Genomic DNA, 23,288 nt, shown 5'->3' with positions numbered 1-23,288 from the left:
AATGAAGTTAGAACAGATCACAGTGTGAAATAATTCAAGATTTAATGTTATTGAAATGTAGCGTTTTTATTTTATTTTGCTACTGTTGTTTGCTTGTTTTCTAAACTATATTTTCTTAAATAGCTAAAACCTGGGTATCTTTCTGGGTATACAATATAAAACTGTCCATGTAAAAATTCAAGGCTGCTTTTGAAAAACCAATGGAAAGACCCATGCTAGAAACAATAAGCCACTGAGACATATGCCAGCTGGGAAAAATCAAGAAGGAGAAAAATAAAAGCTAAACATAAGAGAATAGAGGAGATATCCTCTATGATTGAATAGGTAGAGGTTTAATGGAACTAAAAGTGGAATATCCTGGGGTGTGGGGAGGGGTGGGGTGGGAGGAAGAATCCTGTTTGAAAGAAGGTGGATAGCCAGTGATGAAATCATAAATACATAATTATATAAATTCATTGTAAGATACTTTCTCTCCCTCAAGATATCTCTATAAAGTCTAAGGTTTAAGGTAACATACAGACTATTAAAGGGGTGTCATATCTAAGTGTTTTAATACAGATTAAAACAAGAGAGCAGGAAAGGCAATATATTCAATAATGCTGATGACAGATAATAACAATGAGGTTCAAATACCTTTCATCCAGTGCTAGGTACTCTACACTGGGATAAGCAACACATTGCTCGGCATTCTAAAGGGTAAAATTTGTGGGTGAAAAAACTGAGGCTTAAACTGGTTAGGCACACAATTGATCAGTAGCATTCTTGGAACTCTTGAGCTCAAGCATTAAGACACTAAGCAGCAAGAGAGTTTTGCTAAATAGAACAACAAAATAAAAACTGAGATTTGGGAACAAACTTTGTGAATTTCTGCACTATGTTAATGTTGCCATAACTTATTATCTAAATTGGTGAGAAGACAGAAACTTGTATAAATCAGAGGCTTTACAGTTATTAGTAAGCTGCCATAACGTATCTGTTTAATTCACTTGAAAGTTATTTAGATTATTTTTTATAAGTGGCATATCTTTTATTAAAATAAATTGATTTGTTTGAAAAGTCATGGTTGTGTAATGCTAAAGGCAGAGTGGGGATGAAGGACTGTTGTTTTAAGCTAAGAAAAAAAAATAAAGTTTTTGTAATTCAAGGTAAGAAACCTGATCATTACAGTGCAGTCATTAAAAGATGAATCCATACATTAAGAACTAAATGTATAAAATTAAGAGAGAAAATTCAGCATCTTCATAAACAGATCTTATCACTATAGGTATGAAACTAGTGTTAATTGCTTTTTGCAAGTCAGAAAAACAATATTCATCATAAATTTATAAAAGAAAAAGTATTCTCTCAAGCATATGAAATATTATTACTTTACTTCATCTATTCATCACTATAATGATAATTCAGATAAAATCTAATATTTAATTGTTGCAACTGTATGTGATCTAACAAATGCATTTGTTTCAAATTACAAACATGAACATCTTCATGTTCAAGTCTTTCTAAAAGGTCTTGTGAATTCAAAGATAAATAATATATAGTATGTTCTCTCCAGAACTTACATTGTAAGAATACATAGTTGGCATAGAAGTCCCCCAGTATTTATTCACTCACTAATTGTCTAATTGAGAACTTAATTATATTCTACCAGGTTCTAAGCACAATGTTCCAGCAAAAAGACAAGAAACTTCCTGCCTTAAAACTGGAAAAAACTGCTTCTGAATTCATTACAACAAAAGAACACCTTGCAGTTTTAGAAGGTGCACATAGACTCAGTAGGTGCTAAGAAATTTCTACTGAGATGTTTCATTTTCTCTAGCTCCTCCGTCAAAGCAAGCAGAACCTTTCTGTTATGGAAACCTTGACAGCTCCTTTAAGGCTGTTTCTGAATTGACAAAGAAGTAAGTGGCGAGTAAGAGTTGGTATTGTTAAGTCTTAGGTGAAACAAACATAATTACAAATAATCTTCAACAAGTCTCCATGCCTTGATACATCACATCAAACACACTTTTCTATAAAGCTGCTAATGTACAAGAACAAGGAAGAAAGTTAACATTCCACAATGAATGCACAGAGATAAAACACAGAGCAACAGATTCTTCAGTGACATTAATAAGGTACTTGGTGCATTTAGTCTAAACAAAGTTTGTAGGAGCAGGAATATTTATAGTAACCTCCTGGTATCTGCCTCAAATGTAATTAATTGACTATATAAAAAGCCATTAGCATTCTCATTTCTTCTCTTCAAACTGAATCAAAGCAGATAATAGAATTCATTAGCCAGGATAAAAAATTATAAGGATCATGAGGTCCCCTTGGAATTAATGTGAAATTTTCCCAAACCTCCAATCTTAAAAAGTGAAAAGAGTTATGGTGGAATGTAAGAAGTATGATGGATTTCCTAAATGGAATAAATCACATAAAACAAGATAGTCAATGAATGAAAGCAAATAGCAGATGATTTAGGTTTATAATTTTAACTTTTAATGTTATATTTTTAAAGGATGTTTATTGACATCTTATAAAAACAACTCAACCTGAAATTTGACTATTTTCTCAACATCCAGAAAGTTTGCCCAGATCCCAGAAACATGACCTAAATGAGGTTTAAGCCACACACACAGTAAATTAAGAGATACCACAATTTTTTACTCTATCATTAAGTTGAGAAATGACTTTTTAAAACAAAAACCATATTTTTAAATTACATATTAAAGAAAGTGCTTCTTGCACTCTCAAACCAAGTCTGATGCATGACTTCTTACTTTTCTTACTAATCTTTACATTACCCCGTTATAAGTTTAAACTTGTGTAATTTTTTTAATGTGCATTTCTACCTTACCAAATTTATCATAATTAGTACTTTTTACTCTCTTGGAACTGCCTTTTTCTGTATTTCAAGTTTGCTCATCACACAATTCCTGAATGATTCTTTACCAATATGCCTTTCATTGCTCCCTAATTTTCTTCCTCCAACCAATCCTTGGAAGAGAAAGCTGCATTTTCTACTCTTACTTTCTCATGGTTCTTAGGTAGCAAAGAAAAGAGACCAGCAACATAAAAAATTTATTGCAGAAAATGTTAATTTCCCATCACTCATGTCCTCCCTTATCAATATCTCCTTCAACAATACTAATACCTTTGTTTCAGTCTATTATTAATCTATTTTTGTTTAGTAATTCAGTTAAAAATCTATGTTCCTTTTGAGACAGAGACCAAAACATTTTACATTTTAAGAGACATATTCACTTATATGTGTGTGCACACACACACACACACACAACCTCATATTTTTAAACAACCAAACTAATTTAGCAGTCATAATGTTCATCTTCCTTTTCTAATGTCTAATAGAATTTAGCACATATTAGAGGTTCAATAAATGTTCAATAACTGAATAAATGGTTAAAGGATACTTTCATCTACTTTTTCTCATTTAAACTTTTTATTTTTATTTAATTTATTGGTGTTACATTGGTTAAAAAATTATATAGGTTTAACATGTTCAATTCTATAATACATTATCTGTTTATTGTATTAGTGTTCACCACCCCAAATCAAGTCTCCTTCTGTCACCATTTGCCCCCCTTTACCTTCTTTCCCTTTTCCCCCTGGAAATCACCATACTGTTGCCTGTGTCTATGAGTGGTTTTGTTTGTTTGTTTGTTTGTTTGCTTAATCCTTTCACCTTTTCACTCAGTCCCATACCCCCTCTCCTCTGACAGCTGTCTGTCTGCTGTTTTCTCTATCTATGAGTCTGTTTCTATTTTGTTGCTTTGTTTGTTTTGTTCATTAGATTGACCTCAGACCTGTCAAAATGGCTATCATCAATAAATCAACAAACAACAAGTGCTGGCAAGTATGTAGAGAAAGGGGAATCCTCTTTCATTGTTGATGGGAATGCAGATTGGTGTAGCCACTATGGAAAACAGTATGGAGTTTCCTTAAAAAATTAAAAATGGAACCACCTTATGACTGAGCAATTCCATTTTTGGTTATATATCCAAAGAAACCTGAAACACAATTTGAAAGAATATATACACCTCTATGTTTATTGCAGCACTATTTGCGATAGCCAAGATGTGAAAGGAGCCTATAAGTGGCCATCAGATGAGTGGATAAAAAAGCTACAGTACGAATACACAATGGATACTACTTAGCCATAAAAAAGAAAAAGGGAAATCTTACTTTTGGGGACAGAATGGATGGATCTGGAGAGTATTATGCTAAGTGAAATAAGCCAGCCAGAGAAAAACAAATACCATATGATTTTACATTTTCTCATTTTAGGAATAAAAGTTTGCATTACGTATGAGAGTAGATAACGCCTTGGTTAGAACTGTAGTCCCACACAAAGACAATTTTGGTTTTTCTTAAAGCTCTGAGAGTAATGGATGAGTTTTTTTAATACAAAATATTTTTATCAATATAATTTTCCAATCAAACAGAGATTTTCATGTTTTCATAATTTAATAACTGTCCCAACAACTGTCAAGAGTATGACAGATAATTCAAAATATTTCATTTGATGTCATAAACAACTATGTTGTGAAATGTAAATCCTCTGTAAGGCTTCCCTTTGGAACAACCAGAATTCTAATGGGAATTTTCCACATTTTGAGATAATGACTCAATAAAAAAATTATAAAACTCAACTTTTGAAATGTATAAGCTGTGTAAGGTTATTAGCTCTTTCTCTTTATGCCAAAATTTTCTAAACACAATAGTAAAGAGTCTAAAATCTCAATGCAAAGACTTCTCACTATAAATGAACAATTTCCATTAATAATTTTGAAATACTCAAAATTAGTATCTTCTTCCCCTATTTACCAAAGTACCTCTGTACCCCTGGTTGAAGATTTATTGGTCTATCTTGCACTAAAATTATCCACTTATGCATCTGTCTTTCATACTAGATTGTGAGCTCCTAGAAGGTAGATAAAATGACTTACTCATCCATGTTTCTCCTATGCCTGGCACATTATTAATTTGTATTAATAGATGGTCAAAAACACTTATTGAGTTAAATTTGGCAGACATTTTATGCATATCTAAATTGCATGACAATCCATATAACCAGATTTTACTAAATTAGGCTAAACCTCATCTTCCCACAATATGGCATTTGGCTAGCAATTCTTCTTTCTTAAAAATCTAGAAACAGAAAAATCTGGGAAATATACTGAAATAGATAAACCTTGTATTAACAGATTCTTAGTTACTTTGTGCCAAATTTTTGTGGCCCCACTCATTCTTCTTCAATATATAGAACTGTAACTCCAGTGGAATTTGTGTCCTGGGGGTTTCCTAGTCTCTGTCACCACTGGACTGAATCATAGGGAAGCTTGTGGGTTGAGGTTAGGACTGCAGACCTTGGGATCAGACTGCCTAATTTCAGATCTCAACTCTCACACTCACTTATTAAGGAACTTAAGGCAAGACATTTAAACTATCAAAGCTTTGTTCTCATTTGAAAATGGAGGTAATAACAGTATACATCAATAGGTTATTTCAAAGGAAAAATGAAATAACTCATAAATATTATTTAACAAGTCAGCACAGTGTCTGGCATCTCCTGAGTGCTTAATTAATATTTAAAAATTCTTTGAATTGTTACTACAGTGCTTGGAATGAAGTAAGTTCTCAATAAAAGTTGTTGAAATAAAGTGAAGGAGTCTCATTTTCTTCTGTTTTAGTCAATTAAAAGCCTATGATTACTTTTCAAAAGAGTGACATATTTTTTGTAAACAAAAAACAACAAAATAAACAACTAATGAAACACATGTTTAGCTATTTTGTCATATTTACCTTTTTGAAGAACTGCCACGTCTCTGTGTGCCTGAAGTACTGTGATCAAACAGTGATATGTGAGAGCCATAGCAAGCTATTCTGACCAGCCTACAATCTTATAGAAAAATGACCATAAAATTAAAAATTAAGAAAGGAAACTATAACAAACACCAGCACTATAACTGACAACAATAGCAAAATTACAAGCCTCAAGCCAGGCTGGCCTACACTATTACAGAATCAAGGTGTTGAGAACTTGATAAATTAGCAAATGTCAACAAATAACTCTAAGACTATGCTCCACCTTCAAATCACATGACTAAAAAATCATCCCTTTTTAAATTCCAATCACATCCCATTTTACACACCATCTCACCATCTCCACTTCTACTAAAATTATTGCTATTAGTTTATCTCCAATATATTTTCTTAGAATAGTTTGTATTTAAGCATATATATATATATATATATATATATATATATATATATATATATACATACATATATATATATATATCTTATTCTAAAACTAGTATTTTTAAACGTTGATAAAGTCTGCAATAATATAGCATTTTTATATCAAAGAGGTGCTGTGATGTCCTTCAATATAATAAAGTACACAATTCAAGGATGTAAAACTGACATCAATGTGTTCTCTAGGAGTAATTTGACATGGAGCATCAATTGAATAGCATAGTAGTTACTTTAAAAAGAGGTTCAGTAAATTAAGACGCAGTTAGTAAAATAATAGCAATTCTGAATTTATTGTGAACTTTCTAAATACCACTTAACATTACTCTTTTTTTAAAAAAAAATTTTTCTGTTCATGCTGAGGTTGAAGCCTCGTGGTGGCTGGTACCATGGATCTGTCTCTCGCCCAGTGGGGTGAGCTAGGCCCTCCCTGGAGAAGAAATCTGGGTTCCCCAAGATATGTGATTAGTGCCGGGGCCCCGCCAGCAGGCGAGGGGATCTCAAGGCAGGTGCTGGGCGTGGAGGACATGGGGGCATAGGCTACCAAGGAGACAGAACTGAACCTCACATCACCCTGCTTGGCCCCGGAGGATGGCTGGTTAGCCAGAGACGGGTAAGATTCCTCAGGGAAGGAACAACCTAAGACAGGCACAGTTGCAGAGGGGCCATCAGGAGAGAACTTGGGGGTCAACAGAGGTGGGGCACAGACCCTCACCCTCCCCAACTTTTCAGGGGCCTGAACCCTCACCCCTTCTGAGGGAGGTCTCCTGCCCCCGTGGCTGCTTCGCTTCCCATGCCCAGCTCAAATCGGGACCCAGGTAACAGACAGAGACTTGGCTGACAGCAGCTGCCCTGTCACTGCAACAAGACTTGTTTGAGTTGTCTTGTACCCATGGTGTGGGGAAGTGGGTTTTTGATATCTAAATCCAACCTAGCACCAGGAATGCTCAGGGCCTACTCAAGAAGGCAAATAATCCTTTCCACTAATATTTACAGGGTAAAATAAGATTGTTGTTAGAGTATTAAATTGACAGTAAAATAGTAGTCAAGTTCTCAGACTAATTTAAATTGGCTAAGTGAAATAAGTGAATATTCTAGAAAAATTAATGGTACTGGACAAAAAGCTGTTCTTAAAGTGTTAACTAAAATTTTTATTGATAGTTCATCTCATGGTAAAATTGGGTAATATATAATGAACCTAAAGCAGACATATTTTAGTGCAAAAAAATTAAAATTTAAGAGCTATCAAGACTACATTATAAAATTTCCAAAAGCCTCCTAATATTTAAATCAAAAAAGGGGGGATAGTAGAAGAATATCATGTAAGGAAAAATATCCTGTAAGTAAATTACATCTAGAAAATTTTTACTTTAGAAAATTAACTTTCATTTGTAATGCTAACAGCAAGACACCCATGAAAAACACACATGGTGTCTAAACAAGCCAAAGGAAAATCGTTTGGGCAAAAAATGAAAAAGGATCCCAAGTCAAATTTATAGAAAAGATTCCTTTATTAACCTTTGGTCGAGAATATGTTGTATATTTTCAGAAAACACCTCCAAGACCATGTGGATTCCTGCAACAGAGAGGAATTGACAGGACTGCTCCAGCCATGAAGACAGAAGAGAAACAGTCCAGAGATGGAAGATGCTGATGATGCCTTGCCATACTAGCAGTCAGCAGCTGTGCGTCGCAGCAGGTTGCCCAGGACCAAACCAGAGAGGGTCAGACCTGCATTACAACCATTTGTCCACCATCCAGAACTGAAATATCATTGCTGACATGTACACATAAGGAACTGTTTGACATTGAAATTGGGACTCAAAAGAACTGTTGGCTCAGAAAGAAACTCAGTACAGAATGATTCATTTGCCTCCCAGCATAACCATTATTGCTTGTCTCATTTTCAGTTCTTATAAGTGTATTTCTAGTATCACATGATCTCACTCATCTAAGGGAAATAATGAACAACATAAACTGATGAACAAAAACAGACCTGGAGACAGGGAAGCATCGATGAGACTGTCAAACCTCAGAGGGAAGGTAGGGGATGGGAGGGGTCAGGGGGACAGATCAACCAAAGGACTTGTATGCATGCATATAATCCTAACCAGTGGACACGGACAACAGGGGGATGGGGGCATGTGTGGGGAAGGGTTTGGGATGGGAATGGGGAGATGAGGACAAATATGTGATACCTTAAGAAATAAAGAAATTAAAAAAAAAAACGTACACCTATGGATGAGGACAGTGCGGGGTGGGGGTGGGTAAGGGCAGAGGGTGGGGTGGGAACTGGGTGGAGGGAAACTATGGGGGGGAAAGAGGAACAATTGTAATAATGTGAACAATAAAGATTTATTTTAAAAAATTCTTTTGAAGTTTATCTTCAAGTCAGCATGTATAATGAGCTGATAATTTGAATCCTTTGTCTATTATCACTTTTATGTGATTCTATTTATCTCACTGATACTTACTTTTCTGTTTCTTATAACTCTCAATGAGATATAAAGCACTATGTAAAATTATTTAAAATCTAAACATCTAATAATTAGACTTCTTGCTGAATGTAATTCTTTATGAGATATCTTTGTTTAAATAGATACATATTATTAAAATGGAGACACATGATTCCTCTCCTGGTATGAGTATCAGAGACTGGTTCCATAGGGATGAAATTAGAGATGGTGGACAATATTTAATTCCTATTCAGCTAAGTTTTAATCATTGATTGCATTTAAAGTTAATCTCACAAACATCATATATCACAAATAATACTGAAAATAAAACACAGTTCAAGTGGATAATGAAGCTACTGAGTGTTCCCTCTACTCATATATATAAGCAAGTAGTAGCTAGTATGTTGTTTCAATTTTAGAACTTTCAAAACTGTACTTAGTAACAGTATTCTAAAGGTGATTGCCAAGGATCTAAATAATACCAAGAAGTATGAGGCTAGTGTGTACCATTTGTTCTCATTAAAAATTTTTTCTATAAACTATATCTGTAGTCAAAAGCAAAATGCTATGTTCCATTCAGATTGTTAGAAAGGTAAAATTATATACAAAGTATAATAATTTCTTCCCTGTGGACTTGAGGTTTACTAAATGGCCTTAAGAATAATAACAAACTCAACTTCTTTAGCATAGTGTAATAGCAAACCAAAGTGTTAAAACAGATTAGATTCTACAGACTAGGTATTTAAGTATTCCTATGCATTTATACATTTAAAATTTTATTGTGTAAGAAAAGACTAGTTTTATAGCAATATAATACATTATACTATGAGATAGAAAAGCACAAACCTGGTCAACACACTCTCTTTCTGTTAGAATTAGTTTACCTGCCCGAGTGCCAATGTTTCTTCTCTCAACATGAAAATGACAGGGGATTATTTTTTCTTAGAGTTACATTTCCATAGTCATTAAATAGCAGGGAAAACTTAAAAATAGCAGAAGTTACACCTCTAGTGGGGTATATGCCAGCACCACATACTCAAACATGTTAATATTTCTAAAATAAACTATGAATCAACACATCAAGTGGGATAAACTTAGTCTATAAATAGACTCTGTTCTGTTTAAGGCATGTTTGGCTGCCAAGTGAGTATAGGTTAAATTAATTTGTTTCAATTACTCTACGATAAACTCGCAGGTGAGAAATAGCACTTTAAGGAAAATAGGGAGGACTTACCTTGGCACATAAAACCCCTTTCTTCATAGCCAGCATTGCATGAGCACTTGCCAATGGGTACAAGCCATTCACCTTCTGTGCTGCAGTACATCCTAGGAGGATCATCCTCCTTGGAATTGTTAACACAAGAACCCCTAACCTCCACCAAGGATTGAGAATCCATCGGTACTGTGTCTGGAAACATGGCCAGATTCTTCACTATAAATGGGCACTTTTTGAAGTACACTCTCACGGACACCAAGGCAACACAAGCTCCAACATCTTGAAAAGCCAAATAAAATCCCTTTTTGTTGACAGGACCTACTTCTCTAACTTCAGTGTTGAGTTTAAGAATACGGTCCCCAAGATCCATTTGCGTGAAACTTTCATCGGCTGCAATGGTGTCAATCTTTGTAAACTGGTGCTCTCGGAACTTGACCCCATGATCATCATCAGACTCCATGTAGTACAGGTTGAAAGTCTCCTTGCAAGTCCCCAAAACGAATGGGATGCTATTACAGTCTCGTAGAGTGAACTTGAGCTCCACATAGACCTTCTGAGCTGAGTTCCTGGGGACCCAGTTGGTCCTCAGCCAATTATTTTGACTATGTTCCATTACATTGCACACCTGGTAAGTCCTGATGGGTGTGTAATGCTCGTCAACACCACTGATTTCTTCCCACTGAAGAACCAAAGGAGAAAAAAAAAGAGGCACTTAATAAGTTAAGAATAATGAATAAATAAGATGAGGGTGCTAATGGTGTCATGGAAAATACAAAATAAATAAGCTGAAATTTTAGTGTTACTCATTAAAGGTCATGATGTAGAGAAACACTGTAACATTCTTGATTTTTTTATTTGCAAGGTTCTCTGAATTCACTGACACAGAGTAATTTACACTTTTGATGAATACATATGAATTGCATTGAAGTTTGTGGGACATTCAGGGAAAAAGTTGCTTAGCATTTCATTAGACCACAAAATATTCCAACCTTAAAACCTCAACTCAGTCAGACCAGCATGACTCAGTGGTTGAGCATCCACCTAAGAACCAGAAGGTAACTGTTCAATTCCTGTCCAGGACACATCCCTAGGTTGCCGGCTGAATTCCCAGTGTGGGGCATGCAGGAGGCAGCCAAGCAATGATTCTTTCTCATCACTGATGTTTCTATCTCTCTCTCCCTCTCCCTTCCTCTCTGAAATCAATAAAAATATATTAAAACAAGCAAACAAAAGGCTCAACTCAGGCATCTTCAATAACACTATAAAATAGTTTTATTGTATACTTTTGGATATTTTTTGTTTGTTTGTTATTAAAAACTAGTGGCCCGGTACACGGAATTCATGCATGGGGGAGGGGGTGTTTCTCAGCCCAGCCTGCACCCTCTCCAATCTGGGACCCCTCAAAGGATGTCCTACTGCCGGTTTATAGGGACTGGGCCTAAACCGGCAGTAGGACATCCCTCTTGCAATCCGGGACTGCTGGCTCCTAACCGCTCACCTGCCTGCCTGCCTGCCTGATAGCCCATAACCACTATGCCTGCTGGTCTGCTCACCCCCAACTGCCCCCGCCACCGGCCTGCTTGCCCCCAAATGCCCCCCTGCCAACCTGATCACCCCCAACTGTCCCCCTGTGCCAGGGTGCTCACCCCCAACTGCCTTCCCTGCCAGCCTGCTCACTCCAAACTGCCCCTCCCTGCTATCCTGACCACCTCCAACTGACCCCCACTGATGGCCTGCTTGCCCCCAAATGGCCCCCATACTGGTCTGCTTACCCACAACGGCCCTGCCCCCCACCAGCCTGATCACCCACAACTGCCCTCCCCTCTTGGCCTCTAACCTCCTCTACCTCGGCCCCGCCACCATGGCTTTGTTCAAAAGAACAACCGGAAGGTCTCCTGGAAGGTTTCCCAGTCTAATTAGCATATTACCCTTTTATTAGTATAGATAGAGGCCTGGTGCACGGGTGGGGGTTGGCTGGTTTGCCCTGAAGGGTGTCCCAGATCACGGTGGGGGTTCCTTTGGGATATGGGGCAGCCTGGGCAAGGGGCCTGTGGTGGTTTGCAGGCCGGCTACACCCCCATGGGGTGAGGGTCCCCACTGGGGGTGTGTGGCCAGGCTGGGTGAGGGGCTGAGGGCTGTTTTCAGGCTGGGCATGCCCCCTGGTGATCCAGGCTCCCAGGCCCTCCTTTTTTTCTTTTTTTTTCAGTGCCTCCTTGAGTGGTGGCCTCCTTGAGCGGAGGCTAGGGCCAGCTAGAAGCAGGTATCTGGGATTTATTTATCTTCTATAATTGAAACTTTGTAGCCTTTAATGGAGGCCAGGGCCGGCCAGGGCAGGTGGGAAGCTTGGCTTCCTCCATTGCCAGGGGCAACCCAAGCTTCCTACTCACTCTAGCTCTGTGGCCTTTGCCATCTTGGTTGGGTTAATTTGCATAGTTGCTCCTGATTGGCTGGTGGGCGTGTCTCATAGGCATAGTGGAGGTACAGTCAATTTGCATGTTTCTCTTTTATTAGATAGGATAATGAAAAAATATGACTGCCTAAATTAATATTCTCCCAATTTGGGCCACATTTTGGTAAAATCAGTATATGGAAAAGCAAAGTAAATCTAAATGATGCTATGACCATGTGTCTTCCTGTATGACATTTTTAATATAGTCATGGTGGACTATGACAGAAAATTTGCAGTAAAAATATAAGCATTCCTTCTTCCTGCCCCAAAATAAAAGATAAAATAGTTATGCACAAAGAACAAAAGATAAAAGTGTAGTAAACATTTCAATTCTTAATATATTTTACCCATATTTAATTTTACACAGGAAAAAGAAATAAATGGCAATTTGTGTTGTTGCTGTTATAGCAGTTAGGGCTACCCTAATACAAATGTTTTATTGTAAAAACATTTAAAATGTTTTGAGACTTTGTAGAAGACTGAAGCCCTGCCTCTCCAATCCTTAGAGCAGGTTTTGAGAAACTTTTAAGTTGGCATCAGATAGTTTGTGTTACTTACAATTCCATGATTGTAACAGTTTTGCCTACTGCTGCCAGGAAAGTACAATTTTTACCATGACATTCATGAATCAAAAGGCTCCCCATTAACTATGCATAACTCTTGTTTGACATTTGTCTTTTTCCAAAAACTGGTGCTAACCTACATTTATATTTTGCTAGAAGTCTGAATCGAGATTAGTGAATTATTTTCACTATGCAAATACCATGTTCTCGTCAATATGAAGTCTTTCACTATTTTTAAATATACATTTGATTGTTATCTTGTTAATGGTATTATCCCAACTGGACTGTGTTCTTTTCTCCTTGTGCCTTCCATACCCCACTCATTCTTATTACATAAGAACGTATTGTATAACCCTTATTAAATACCATATTTAATTCATGAAACATGTTAAGGTAAGTTTAGTTTTGCTTCAATGCCTTTGCTAAATATTAGACCTCTTCATATCCTCGGTAGTATGCAACATAAAAATTCACCTTTCAGAAGATGCATAATATTTTTTTCTTATAATACATGTAGAAATAATTCAAGGAAGTAACACATATAAGGTTCTTATTAGATAACATATCTTAATTTTTAAATAAATAAACAAACACAATCCTTGTGAATCCCTTTATAAATGTATTCTAAATTTTTCTCCATTAAGGGAATGGCAAGTTTTACATACCTTTAAACAAAATCAATGGCGCTTAAGGTGCATTAACATTTTTTTCTATATGTATTTATTAAAAACACATAGAAATTAATTTCAATCCATAACTTCTAGTCACAAAATAAGATGAAATGTTAATATATTAAATTGATGATAACCACAAGAAAAGAAATATGACATTTATTTGGCCTTTGACCTCATTGGAAAAATAAATTATTTGCATTAGGGTGTTTAAATTAACAAAACTAATTTGTGGACCACCATCAATACAGTTAAAACAATTCTTATTCTCCCTACCTTTCCTACAAAACTAAAAATAAACAGAAACAAAAACCACTACTTATTTTAGTAATCTCAATCATTCAAGATCTAGAATATAAAAAAGGCATTGATTTTCTGGAGACAAAATTGTTTTGACTTAGGTCCAACAAAGAAACAAATTTGAAGTATTTTAGAAAACCTTAGACTTAATATATAAGACACATTTATATCTTAATACAAGAAAATAAAATATTGACACTATGCTTTTACTAATCAACAATACACCATTTCCAACCATCCACTCCATGAAATTTTAAGAAGAAAACTATACATGAGAGTCTCAATCCTCAGGATTTTACACTGAGATGCTTATAATAGTATAGTCATATTTGAAGCAAAATTAATGTATATGTTTAATACCAGAACAATAAAAAGCCTGACTAGTGTAGCTCAGTTGGTTAGCGCATAGACCCGAATAAGGAAGGTTTGCCGGTTTGATTCCCAGACAGGTCACATGCCTAGGTTGTGGGTTTCCCTCCTCTCTAAAATTAATAAGTGTATCCTCAGGTGAAGATTAAAAAATTATGAGAGAGAGAGAGAGAGAGAGAGAGAGAGAGAGAGAGAGAGAGAGGAAGGAAGGGAGGGAGGGAGGGAGGGAGGAAGAAAGAGAGATAGAAAGAAAGAGAGAGAGAGAGAGAAAGGGAAGAAAAGGGAAGGAAGGAAGGAAGGAAGGAAGGAAGGAAGGAAGGAAGGAAGGAAGGAAGGAAGGAAGGAAGGAAGGAAGGAAGAGTGAACAGAGTTGTAGTTCCTCAAAACTCTGATACTCTGGTGTTGAAAAGTCATGTTGATGTGGAACCACCTCTGTGGTCATCACATTGGTTCTCCAATAGCACTGTAAAGACAGAGCCAACAAAAACCCCAGAGAGTAAATGTTTTCTGTGGACATTTTAAAGAAAGTTAGATCATGACATCATTATTTAAAAACAAACCAATTGACTTAAAAAATTTAGGTCAAGATTTCCTTTTCAGAATAAATATGAGTTTGTACTTTGATGAATCAATTGCAAATTTCTTCTGCTATGTATGAGCAGCATTTGTACTAGTCATGAAACAGAGAAGAGATTATAGAGAGATGTTCATAATTTGATGTAAACTATTATTTTAATTATGGAGCTTTCATTCTGGTTTAACAATTTCCCTCTCAATGTTAATTCGGCAAGCTATCACAAGTCCTTGAATGCAGAGGTATAAATCTCAGAAAGATAATGCAAACAGCACCACAATGCTTTGAATGTAAAAGGTTGCAGAGAGCAATTATCACTTCATTAATTTGTAATGAAGACCAAATTGCCTGTAAGTGATAGTGGCTTGCTGTCTCAGACCACTTACAAAAACATTATCACTAACTCTGGAATTTACTAAGGACTGAAGATAGTAGAAACAAAATCCCTAAATGAGCATTTTCACAATAGCAGCAGCTAAACAAAAATCATTAATTAAAACTGCTGTTGTAAACCTTACACTATATAATTTTAAAGAATGTCCATATTTATCTATTTTCTTTCTCCAAGAACTAACATGTAATGTTCATACATTATTATAGATATGTTATTGCCACAATCACTGTCCCAAGGCAGACTCAGAAAATGAAAACAGGTGCCATATAGAAGTGGGTGGTCCAAAGGTTCTTTCTTTTCACTGTATTAATTCCTAAAGAAAATCACAGACAACAGGGGGTGAGGGCATGAGCGGGGGGATGGGGGATATTGGGGGATAAGGACACATATGTAATAACTTAATCAATAAAGAAATTTTTAAAAAAAGAAAATCTCTGCAAGGCGTACGCAGCAGCAATGTGTCTTCAGCAGAAGGGGATACTGAGCTAGGAGGAGCTCAAATTCTTTCTAAAGCTCAAGTCTCCCAAGTCAACAATTCTGATATGTAGATTCTTACTCCAAGCATTTATTATTAGACCACAGAAGTCAGACAGAACTCAGTGCCCTGTTGTGTTGTGTTCTCTTGTTCCAAATTATAGGACTGGAAACCAGTTGTATCCAGATATCCTCTCCCTACCAAGGTCACTCTGAAATCTGTTCTCAACAGCATAATCACAGTGAACCTCCCCATCATCAAAAGATAGTGTAGGATACAAAGGAGACTCTTAATTCATATTTTCTAGATAGCAGTTCAATGTCATTGTGTTAGGGGCAGAAATAGAATATTGAAAACTAGCTACAATTACAAGAAATATCAATCATGCTCTCTTAACCATGATTGTTCTGTTCTGGTTAGAGAAAGCACATTCTAATCTGGCTGAGAGTTGTATGCCCTGGGACATGGGAGCTAATATTAGAATGCAGTCCATCCTCGTTTTCTGAGAACTGCCTACATTATGGAAAGATGTACAACCTTATGGCTGGGACAGTCTAGTCCTGGAAGCACCTACCCTTTGCAACGCCCAGCTTCTGGTCCCGGAGGTGCCCAGAGGCACCCTCCCTGGGCAACACCCCCCCCCCATCCCCACCTGCATTGCCGGTAACCTGTAACCATTATACCTTGCCTACTTGCCTATGCTTGGAATTCTTACTCTCCCACATAATCTTTGCCTCCCACCCAATATGAGCAGCTGTGCCTATGGGAAGGGGCACAGCAGATTTTTTTGGATGACCTGCTGCTCTCCCATACAAATTGCATTGTTGGAATAAATGCTCAGATATGATTCAACCCTGTCTCTACTTAATTGGCTCAAGTAGTGACAGGCAGCCTGAATCTCTTGGTTGTCCAGTTACAATTGATTCAAACATATTTTTTGGGGAAAAACCTATATTTTAATAATTAATCAGCATTTAACCTAATAACTATCATTCTAACAAACCTCAATTATAGTAATTAAGGATTTTTACTCAATATTAATTACTCTCTTGGATACATTTTTAGCTACTTGGTAATTGGAAAAAAAGAGAAAATGTGTGCATTAAAAATAAAAGATATGTTTGTATTGATTTTAGAGAGAAAGAAAGGGAGAAGGAGAGAGAGAAACATCAGTGTGACTCAATCAGCTGCCACTTGCAGTCCCCAGGGAGATCAAGTCAGTACCCCAGATTGGAAATCTAACCAGTGACCTCTTGGTGAACGGGAAGACACTCAGCCAACTGAAGCACATTGGCCAGGGCTGTTTACATTGTTTCTTTTTTTAAAGATGGAGAACCTGAAATATATTTTGGGCATAGGTTAACATGATTTGGAAAATATTAAGAAAGTAAGAAAAAATAACTTCATGATTTAACTAATAAGACATAAATTCAATTTTTTAAAAATCTGCAGATGATAATAGAAAAACAATCAATATTCTTATGTTTACAATGTTGCTTTTGCATTTCAGTGGTTAATAAGAATCAATTTCTGCTCATTATAAAATGCTGATAATTAACTTTGCATTCAATGATTATAAGTGATATTAAGTTGGTCCATGCTATTCTTTCTCTATATTTTTTACATTTTTCTTCCCTTGCACACACTCATTTCAAATTTCAATCTTCATCTTAGAAATATTTTCACATTTACCATATATATTTACCATATATATATATGAAAGGACAGAGATTATTATTTCTTATATATATAATCCTCACCCAAGGATATTTTCCAGTGATTTTTAGAGAGAGTGACAGAGTGAGGGAGAGACAGAGAGAAGCATCGATGTGAGAGAAACACATAGATTGGTTGCCTCCTGCATGTGCTTTGACCAGGCACAGGGCCAGGGAGGAGCCTGCAATGGAGGTACGTGTCCTTGAGTGGAATCGAACCCAGGACCCTTAGGTCTGCAGGATGATGCCCTACCCACTAGTCAAACCAGCTAGGACAATACACATTAATATTTTAAGCATGGAGATGCATAACTGCTTATAATAAGAGTGTCACTATCAAGTGTCAGGCACAGAAATACTTATAAAAGTCATTATACTTGCAGTTATTTATAAATAGTCATTCTTAGCCCATTCTGGTCTCAAAAGGACATACATACAGATATATCTATCTGTGTGTATATATATACAAATATTTCTAACAATCCTATATAATAAACCCTAATATGCAAATAGACCAAACAGCAGAATGACTGATCACTTTGATGGGCACTGACCACCAGGGGGCAGACACTCAACGCAAGAGCTGCCCCCTGGTGGTCTGTGTGCTCCCAAGGGGGGAGCACTGCTCAACCAGAAGCCAGGATCACTGCTAGTGAGTGCTCCCCGCGGCGACATCCCCCAAGTTGTCCTGGACTATGAGAAGGTGCAGGCTGGGCTGAGGGACCCCACCCCTACCAGTGCATGAATGTCATGCACCAGGCCTCTAGTATTATATAAAAAGTTAGAGTAAAAAAGTTGAGATTAATAAGGAATAGAATTGTTTGGGTTTTGGGTTTTTGTTGCTATTGATATTTACTTTTGGTCAAATCAGAGAATTACATTTGTAACCAGAAAATCAAGGAGGAAGAAGATGGATATTTGATGTTGGAAAGCCAGCATCAGTAACAAGATGCAGGCCAGAGACGAGAATAGAAATTCCTGGAAGGGGCCTAACTAGGATGGTAGGCCAGTATCTTCATAGTAATGACCACTATCAATCCCTCCACACTCATCTCCAAACCTCTAGGTATTCAGCAGAAATTTGATAATGGTATTAGGACTGTCTTAATGAATATAGGGAGGACAATGCCCCAGTGTGGATAAGTGTACTAAAAAGAAAACCAGGGCAGGGATGAAAGGACAGAGATTATTATTTCTTAAATATGTTTTATTGATTTCAGAGAGAAGAAGGGAGAAGGAGAGAGAGGTAGAAACATCAATGATGAGAATCATTGATGACCTGCCTCCTGTGCACCCCCTACTGGGGATCAAGCCTGCAAACCTGTCATGTTGTCACATGCTCTGACTGGGAATCGAACTGTGACCTCCTGGTTCAAGGGTCCACACTCAACCACTGCACCACACTGGTTGGACAGGACAGAGATTATTAATAAGGAAAGCCAACAAAGGATTTCAGAGAGTGAGCACAAGAGTTAGGACCAGGATGGTGTAACAAACCTGTTTAGGATTATCAAGAATATTGGGTAGGTCTTGGTACTTTTCGTAGTTATAAAAACACACAGATTATTAAGGGCACTGTCTCTAGAAAGCTTGATGGTATGGGGATCCTTGTGTCCCTGATAACCCCCTCCCTTGAATTCTCTGTCTTTACTCAGCAATTCATGTTCACAGATGCTTCCCTCTTCATTCTCAGTGCTTCTCAGCTCCTTTAACCCCCAGACTGAGACAAGAGCTAGAGCAGCTTGGCTTCACCATTCTACGGCTTTAATGTTAGTTATTCTCCTCTCAACTGGAATCTGTGATACTATACTGAAATCTCAGGGCTGCTGTTGCCATAACTTTGTACCTGTGGACAAATGTCCCATATTACTGACCACAGTCTGTCTAATTCCCTTACGTCCGTGGTTCTCATATAAAAAATTAGCAAGCAAACTTTTCTAAAATACTGCTTCATGGGTGTTTCATAATTATTTTTAACTACCTAGGTAATTCTAACGGACCCTTAAGGTTGAGAACCAATGCTATATGTCCCTTAACTGGATTTGTCATTTCTGTGCTCTACCTGACCTGACAGCATATTTCAAAAACAGCTTCCAAGATTTCCAAATCTCCTCAGAAACTATGTATATATTTTCTAGTTAGCCCTGCCCCTCTCTCTGTAGAATGGCCTTTGCTCAGCCCTCATTCCATCTGAATTTTAATTCCAGCTTTGCCAAAGCCCAGGCACACCTTATGTAGAAGCTCACCTGAATAACCTCATCTTCTACCTCCCACAAAGAACTGTATGATATTATTATAACAAACAAAGTAAACCTAATCATAGTGTTCTATTTTACATCTGGCCATAAATGCAAACCGTGGGCACTACAAATAGATGTAAACAGTGTGTGGGGGAGGGTTGCCTTCAGTCACATATTTCTTGAGGTATGAATATGAGACAACTTGTTTTAGACATGCTGCTACTTTTATGTTTGCTATAGTTTGATAGTTTCCCATTGCAGTCTTCTATGGTGATTTTTAAAAGATGCTTGTATGATAGAAGTTGTATTCAACTCCACATGCATTTATTAAATATATAAAAAACCTAGGTCAGAAACCATGGATAGTCAAAAGTTAAAGTGTGATTTTTGTTATGCAGAAGTTTTGATGCTGGAGGGAGAGGCATAAGTGTCACACAAGCAAATTATGAAATGCTCTCTATGTGACCCCCAGAAAAAAGTTGTGGGGAAAGAGGAAGAATTAACACCACAAGAAAAGTCCTGGGAAAGGAATAAGAAAAAAAGAAATGGAAGAGTAGTAAGGCTAGTATTTCTATAGGGCAAATACAGAGAGAAAAAAAGTGTGAGCAAACCAGAAGATGTGTAAGGACAGACCAGTTTAATAAATTGGGTTTCACTACAGCTAAACAATAGGGCACTGAGCAATGAGTATGCGAGCAGTTACTTAGGGCAGAAAGGTCTGGGCCTACTTAAACAATATCCACTGACATGTCTCTACTTCATGTGCTACCATGAGAAACTACTGAAAAAAGGTACAAGGTTAATTCTAAACTGGGTGCTGGTTCTCTTAAAAAAGGGAGTGAGGGGTTTTAGAAAGAGCACTACAAAAATCAGAAGAGAAGCCATAAGGTGACCTTTGTTGAATAAATGTACACTGAACATTACTCAAAAGATCATAAAGACATACACAATTTTTTATGAATGCGTACAGGTTACCTCTACAAGTTCAGTGTAACAACTGCTCATTATGTTAGAGTTTTTTGATTACTAATTCATATTTCAGAAAGGTCCCTGTACTGAAAAATTGTAAGTATCAGCTGAAAAAACATCTAAGTGCATGATATAAATCCATGCATGTCTTTAATGCTTCTCTTATGAAACAGTGTTCTCATTATACTCTAGAATTCATTTCAGAAACAATCAATTTATATTTATTGAATGACTGAGTCAAGGTCTGCATAAAAAATTGAGTAATGGAAAAGATGGACAGATTACCTGTTCTTAAATACCTATTGTATTTATGTTATATCCATTATTATATATCTTATTATTTTAAAAGGCATATTTATTTAATTATTTATTCACTATTCTTTCTACCCAACATGCTTCTTAGTTTGGTCCTTTTTCTCCTTCTAAACATCTATTTCTGTATATAAAAACAAGTACTTTATAAAGAATAACTAGAATTAAATATTATGTATAAAATGTTAAGCTTATATAACCAACAAAGCACAGAGTGTGCTTTTTTATATGGAAGGCATTCAATAAAAAAGTCAATACTCTGTATAGTTATGTGTCAGAGAGTGACCTTATAATGAGTAAATATAAGACCCATTCCATGAATGTAAGCATTTTTTAAAAATTTTTTAAAGAAGAGGAAAATTTCTAAAAATAACATGTCAGTAAATTTATGATAAATATTTTTGGAAATGATAGTAACAAATTTTAAAAGATGAAGAAAAGAATCTTAAAATTTAGGAGATGGTGGAGTTGCAATTAAAAAACAAAAACAAAAACTTGCCTGGCCAGCATGGCTCAGTGGTTCAACATTGACCTATGAACCAGGAGGTCATAGTTAAGTTCCCAATCAGGGCATATACGCAGGCTGCAGGGACTCAGTCCCCAGTATGGAGCATGCAGGAGGCAGCTGATCAATGCTTATCTCACATCATTGATGTTTCTCTCTCTCCTTCTCCATCCCTCTCTAAAATCAATAATAAAAAAAAAATTTAAGAAACTACCAAAAGAAAAAATTAAGGTACCTAGGAATAAACTTAACGAAGGACATAAGAGACCTGTGCTTGGAAAACTACAGGACATTGAAAAAATAGATAGAGGCAGACATAAACAAATGGAAGAACATACCATGTTCATGGACTGGTAGAATCAACATCATTAAAATGTCTATATCACACAAAGCAATCTACAGATTCAATGCAATTCCCATTAAAATACTAATGGCATATTTCAAATATCTAGAACAAACTCTCCAAAAATTCATCTGGAATAAAAAAAAGACCCCTAATAGCCACAACAATCCAGAGAAAGAAGAACAACATTGGAGGGATCACAATACCAGATATCAAGCTATATCAACAAGCCAGGGTTCTCAAAACTGCCTGGTACTGGCACAAGAACAGACATATAGACCAATGGAACAGAACAGAAAACCCAGAAATCGAACCAAGACATTATGCTCAATTAATATTGAACAAAGGAAGCAAGAGCATACAATGGAATCAAGACAGTCTCTTCAATAAATGGTGCTGGGTTATATAATTTCCAAAATGCTCCTAATATTTAAATAAAAAAAGGGGGGATAGTAGAAGAATATCATGTAATGAAAAATATCCTGTAAGTAAATTACATCTAGAAAATTTTTACTTTAGAAAATTAACTTTCATTGTAATGCTAACAGCAAGACACACATGAAAAACACACGTAGTGTCTAACCAAGCCAAAGGAAAATTGTTTGGGCAAAAAATAAAAAAGGATCCCGGGTCAAATTTATAGAAAAGATTCCTTTATTAACTTTTGGTCGAGAATATGTTTGTATATTTTCAGAAAACACCTCCAAGACCATGTGGATTCCTGCAACAGAGAGGAATTGACAGGACTGCTCCAGGCATGAAGACAGAAGAGAAACAGTCCAGAGATGGAAGACGCTGACAACGCCTCGCCATACTAGCAGTCAGCAGCTGTGCATCGCTGCAGGTTGCCCAGGACCAAACCCGAGAGGGTCTGACCTGCATTACCACCATTTGTCCACCATCCAGAACTGAAATATCATTGCTAACATGTACACATAAGGAACTGTTTGACATTGAAATTGGGACTCAAAAGAACTGTTGGCTCAGAAAGAAACTCACTACAGAATGATTCATTTGCCTCCCAGCATAGCCATTATTGCTTGTCTCATTTTCAGTTCTTATAAGTGTATTTCTAGTATCACATGATCTCACTCATCTAGGGGAAATAATGAACAACATAAAATGATGAACAAAAACAGACCTGGAGACAGGGAAGCATCGATGAGACTGTCAAACCTCAGAGGGAAGGTAGGGGATGGGAGGGGTAAGGTGGAGAGATCAACCAAAGGACTTGTATGCATGCATATAAGCCTAACCAGTGGTCACAGACAACAGCGGGGTGGGGCATGCATAGGGAGGGTTTTGGGATGGGAATGGGGGGATGAGGACAAATAGGTGATACCTTAATCAATAAATAAATTAATAAAAAAAAGAAAAAATAAAAAAATAAAAAAGAACCACACCATTCTACTACTAATTAATAATATCTTTTCTTCTAAAAAAAAAAATATGGTGCTGGGAAATTTGGTCAGATACATG

The 23,288-nt window shown here is 36.6% G+C and overlaps 1 protein-coding gene across 1 annotated transcript in view; it reads right to left on the bottom strand.

The window, feature by feature from the left end:
* The window catches only part of EPHA3 (EPH receptor A3), a 381,007-nt gene that overhangs the window by 261,731 nt on the left and 95,988 nt on the right, over positions 1-23,288 (bottom strand). Inside the window, exon 3 of the mRNA XM_080655998.1 lies at positions 9,949-10,609. Within this exon, the coding sequence (XP_080512124.1) occupies positions 9,949-10,609 (661 nt within the window). The remainder of the gene's footprint in view (positions 1-9,948; positions 10,610-23,288) is intronic.

The sequence above is a fragment of the Plecotus auritus genome (genome assembly GCF_963455305.1).
Source record: "Plecotus auritus genome assembly, chromosome: 2".
NCBI classification, from domain to species: Eukaryota; Metazoa; Chordata; class Mammalia; order Chiroptera; family Vespertilionidae; genus Plecotus; species Plecotus auritus.
Note: the sequence above shows the minus strand (reverse complement) of the source record. Positions and strands in the feature narration are given on the sequence as shown.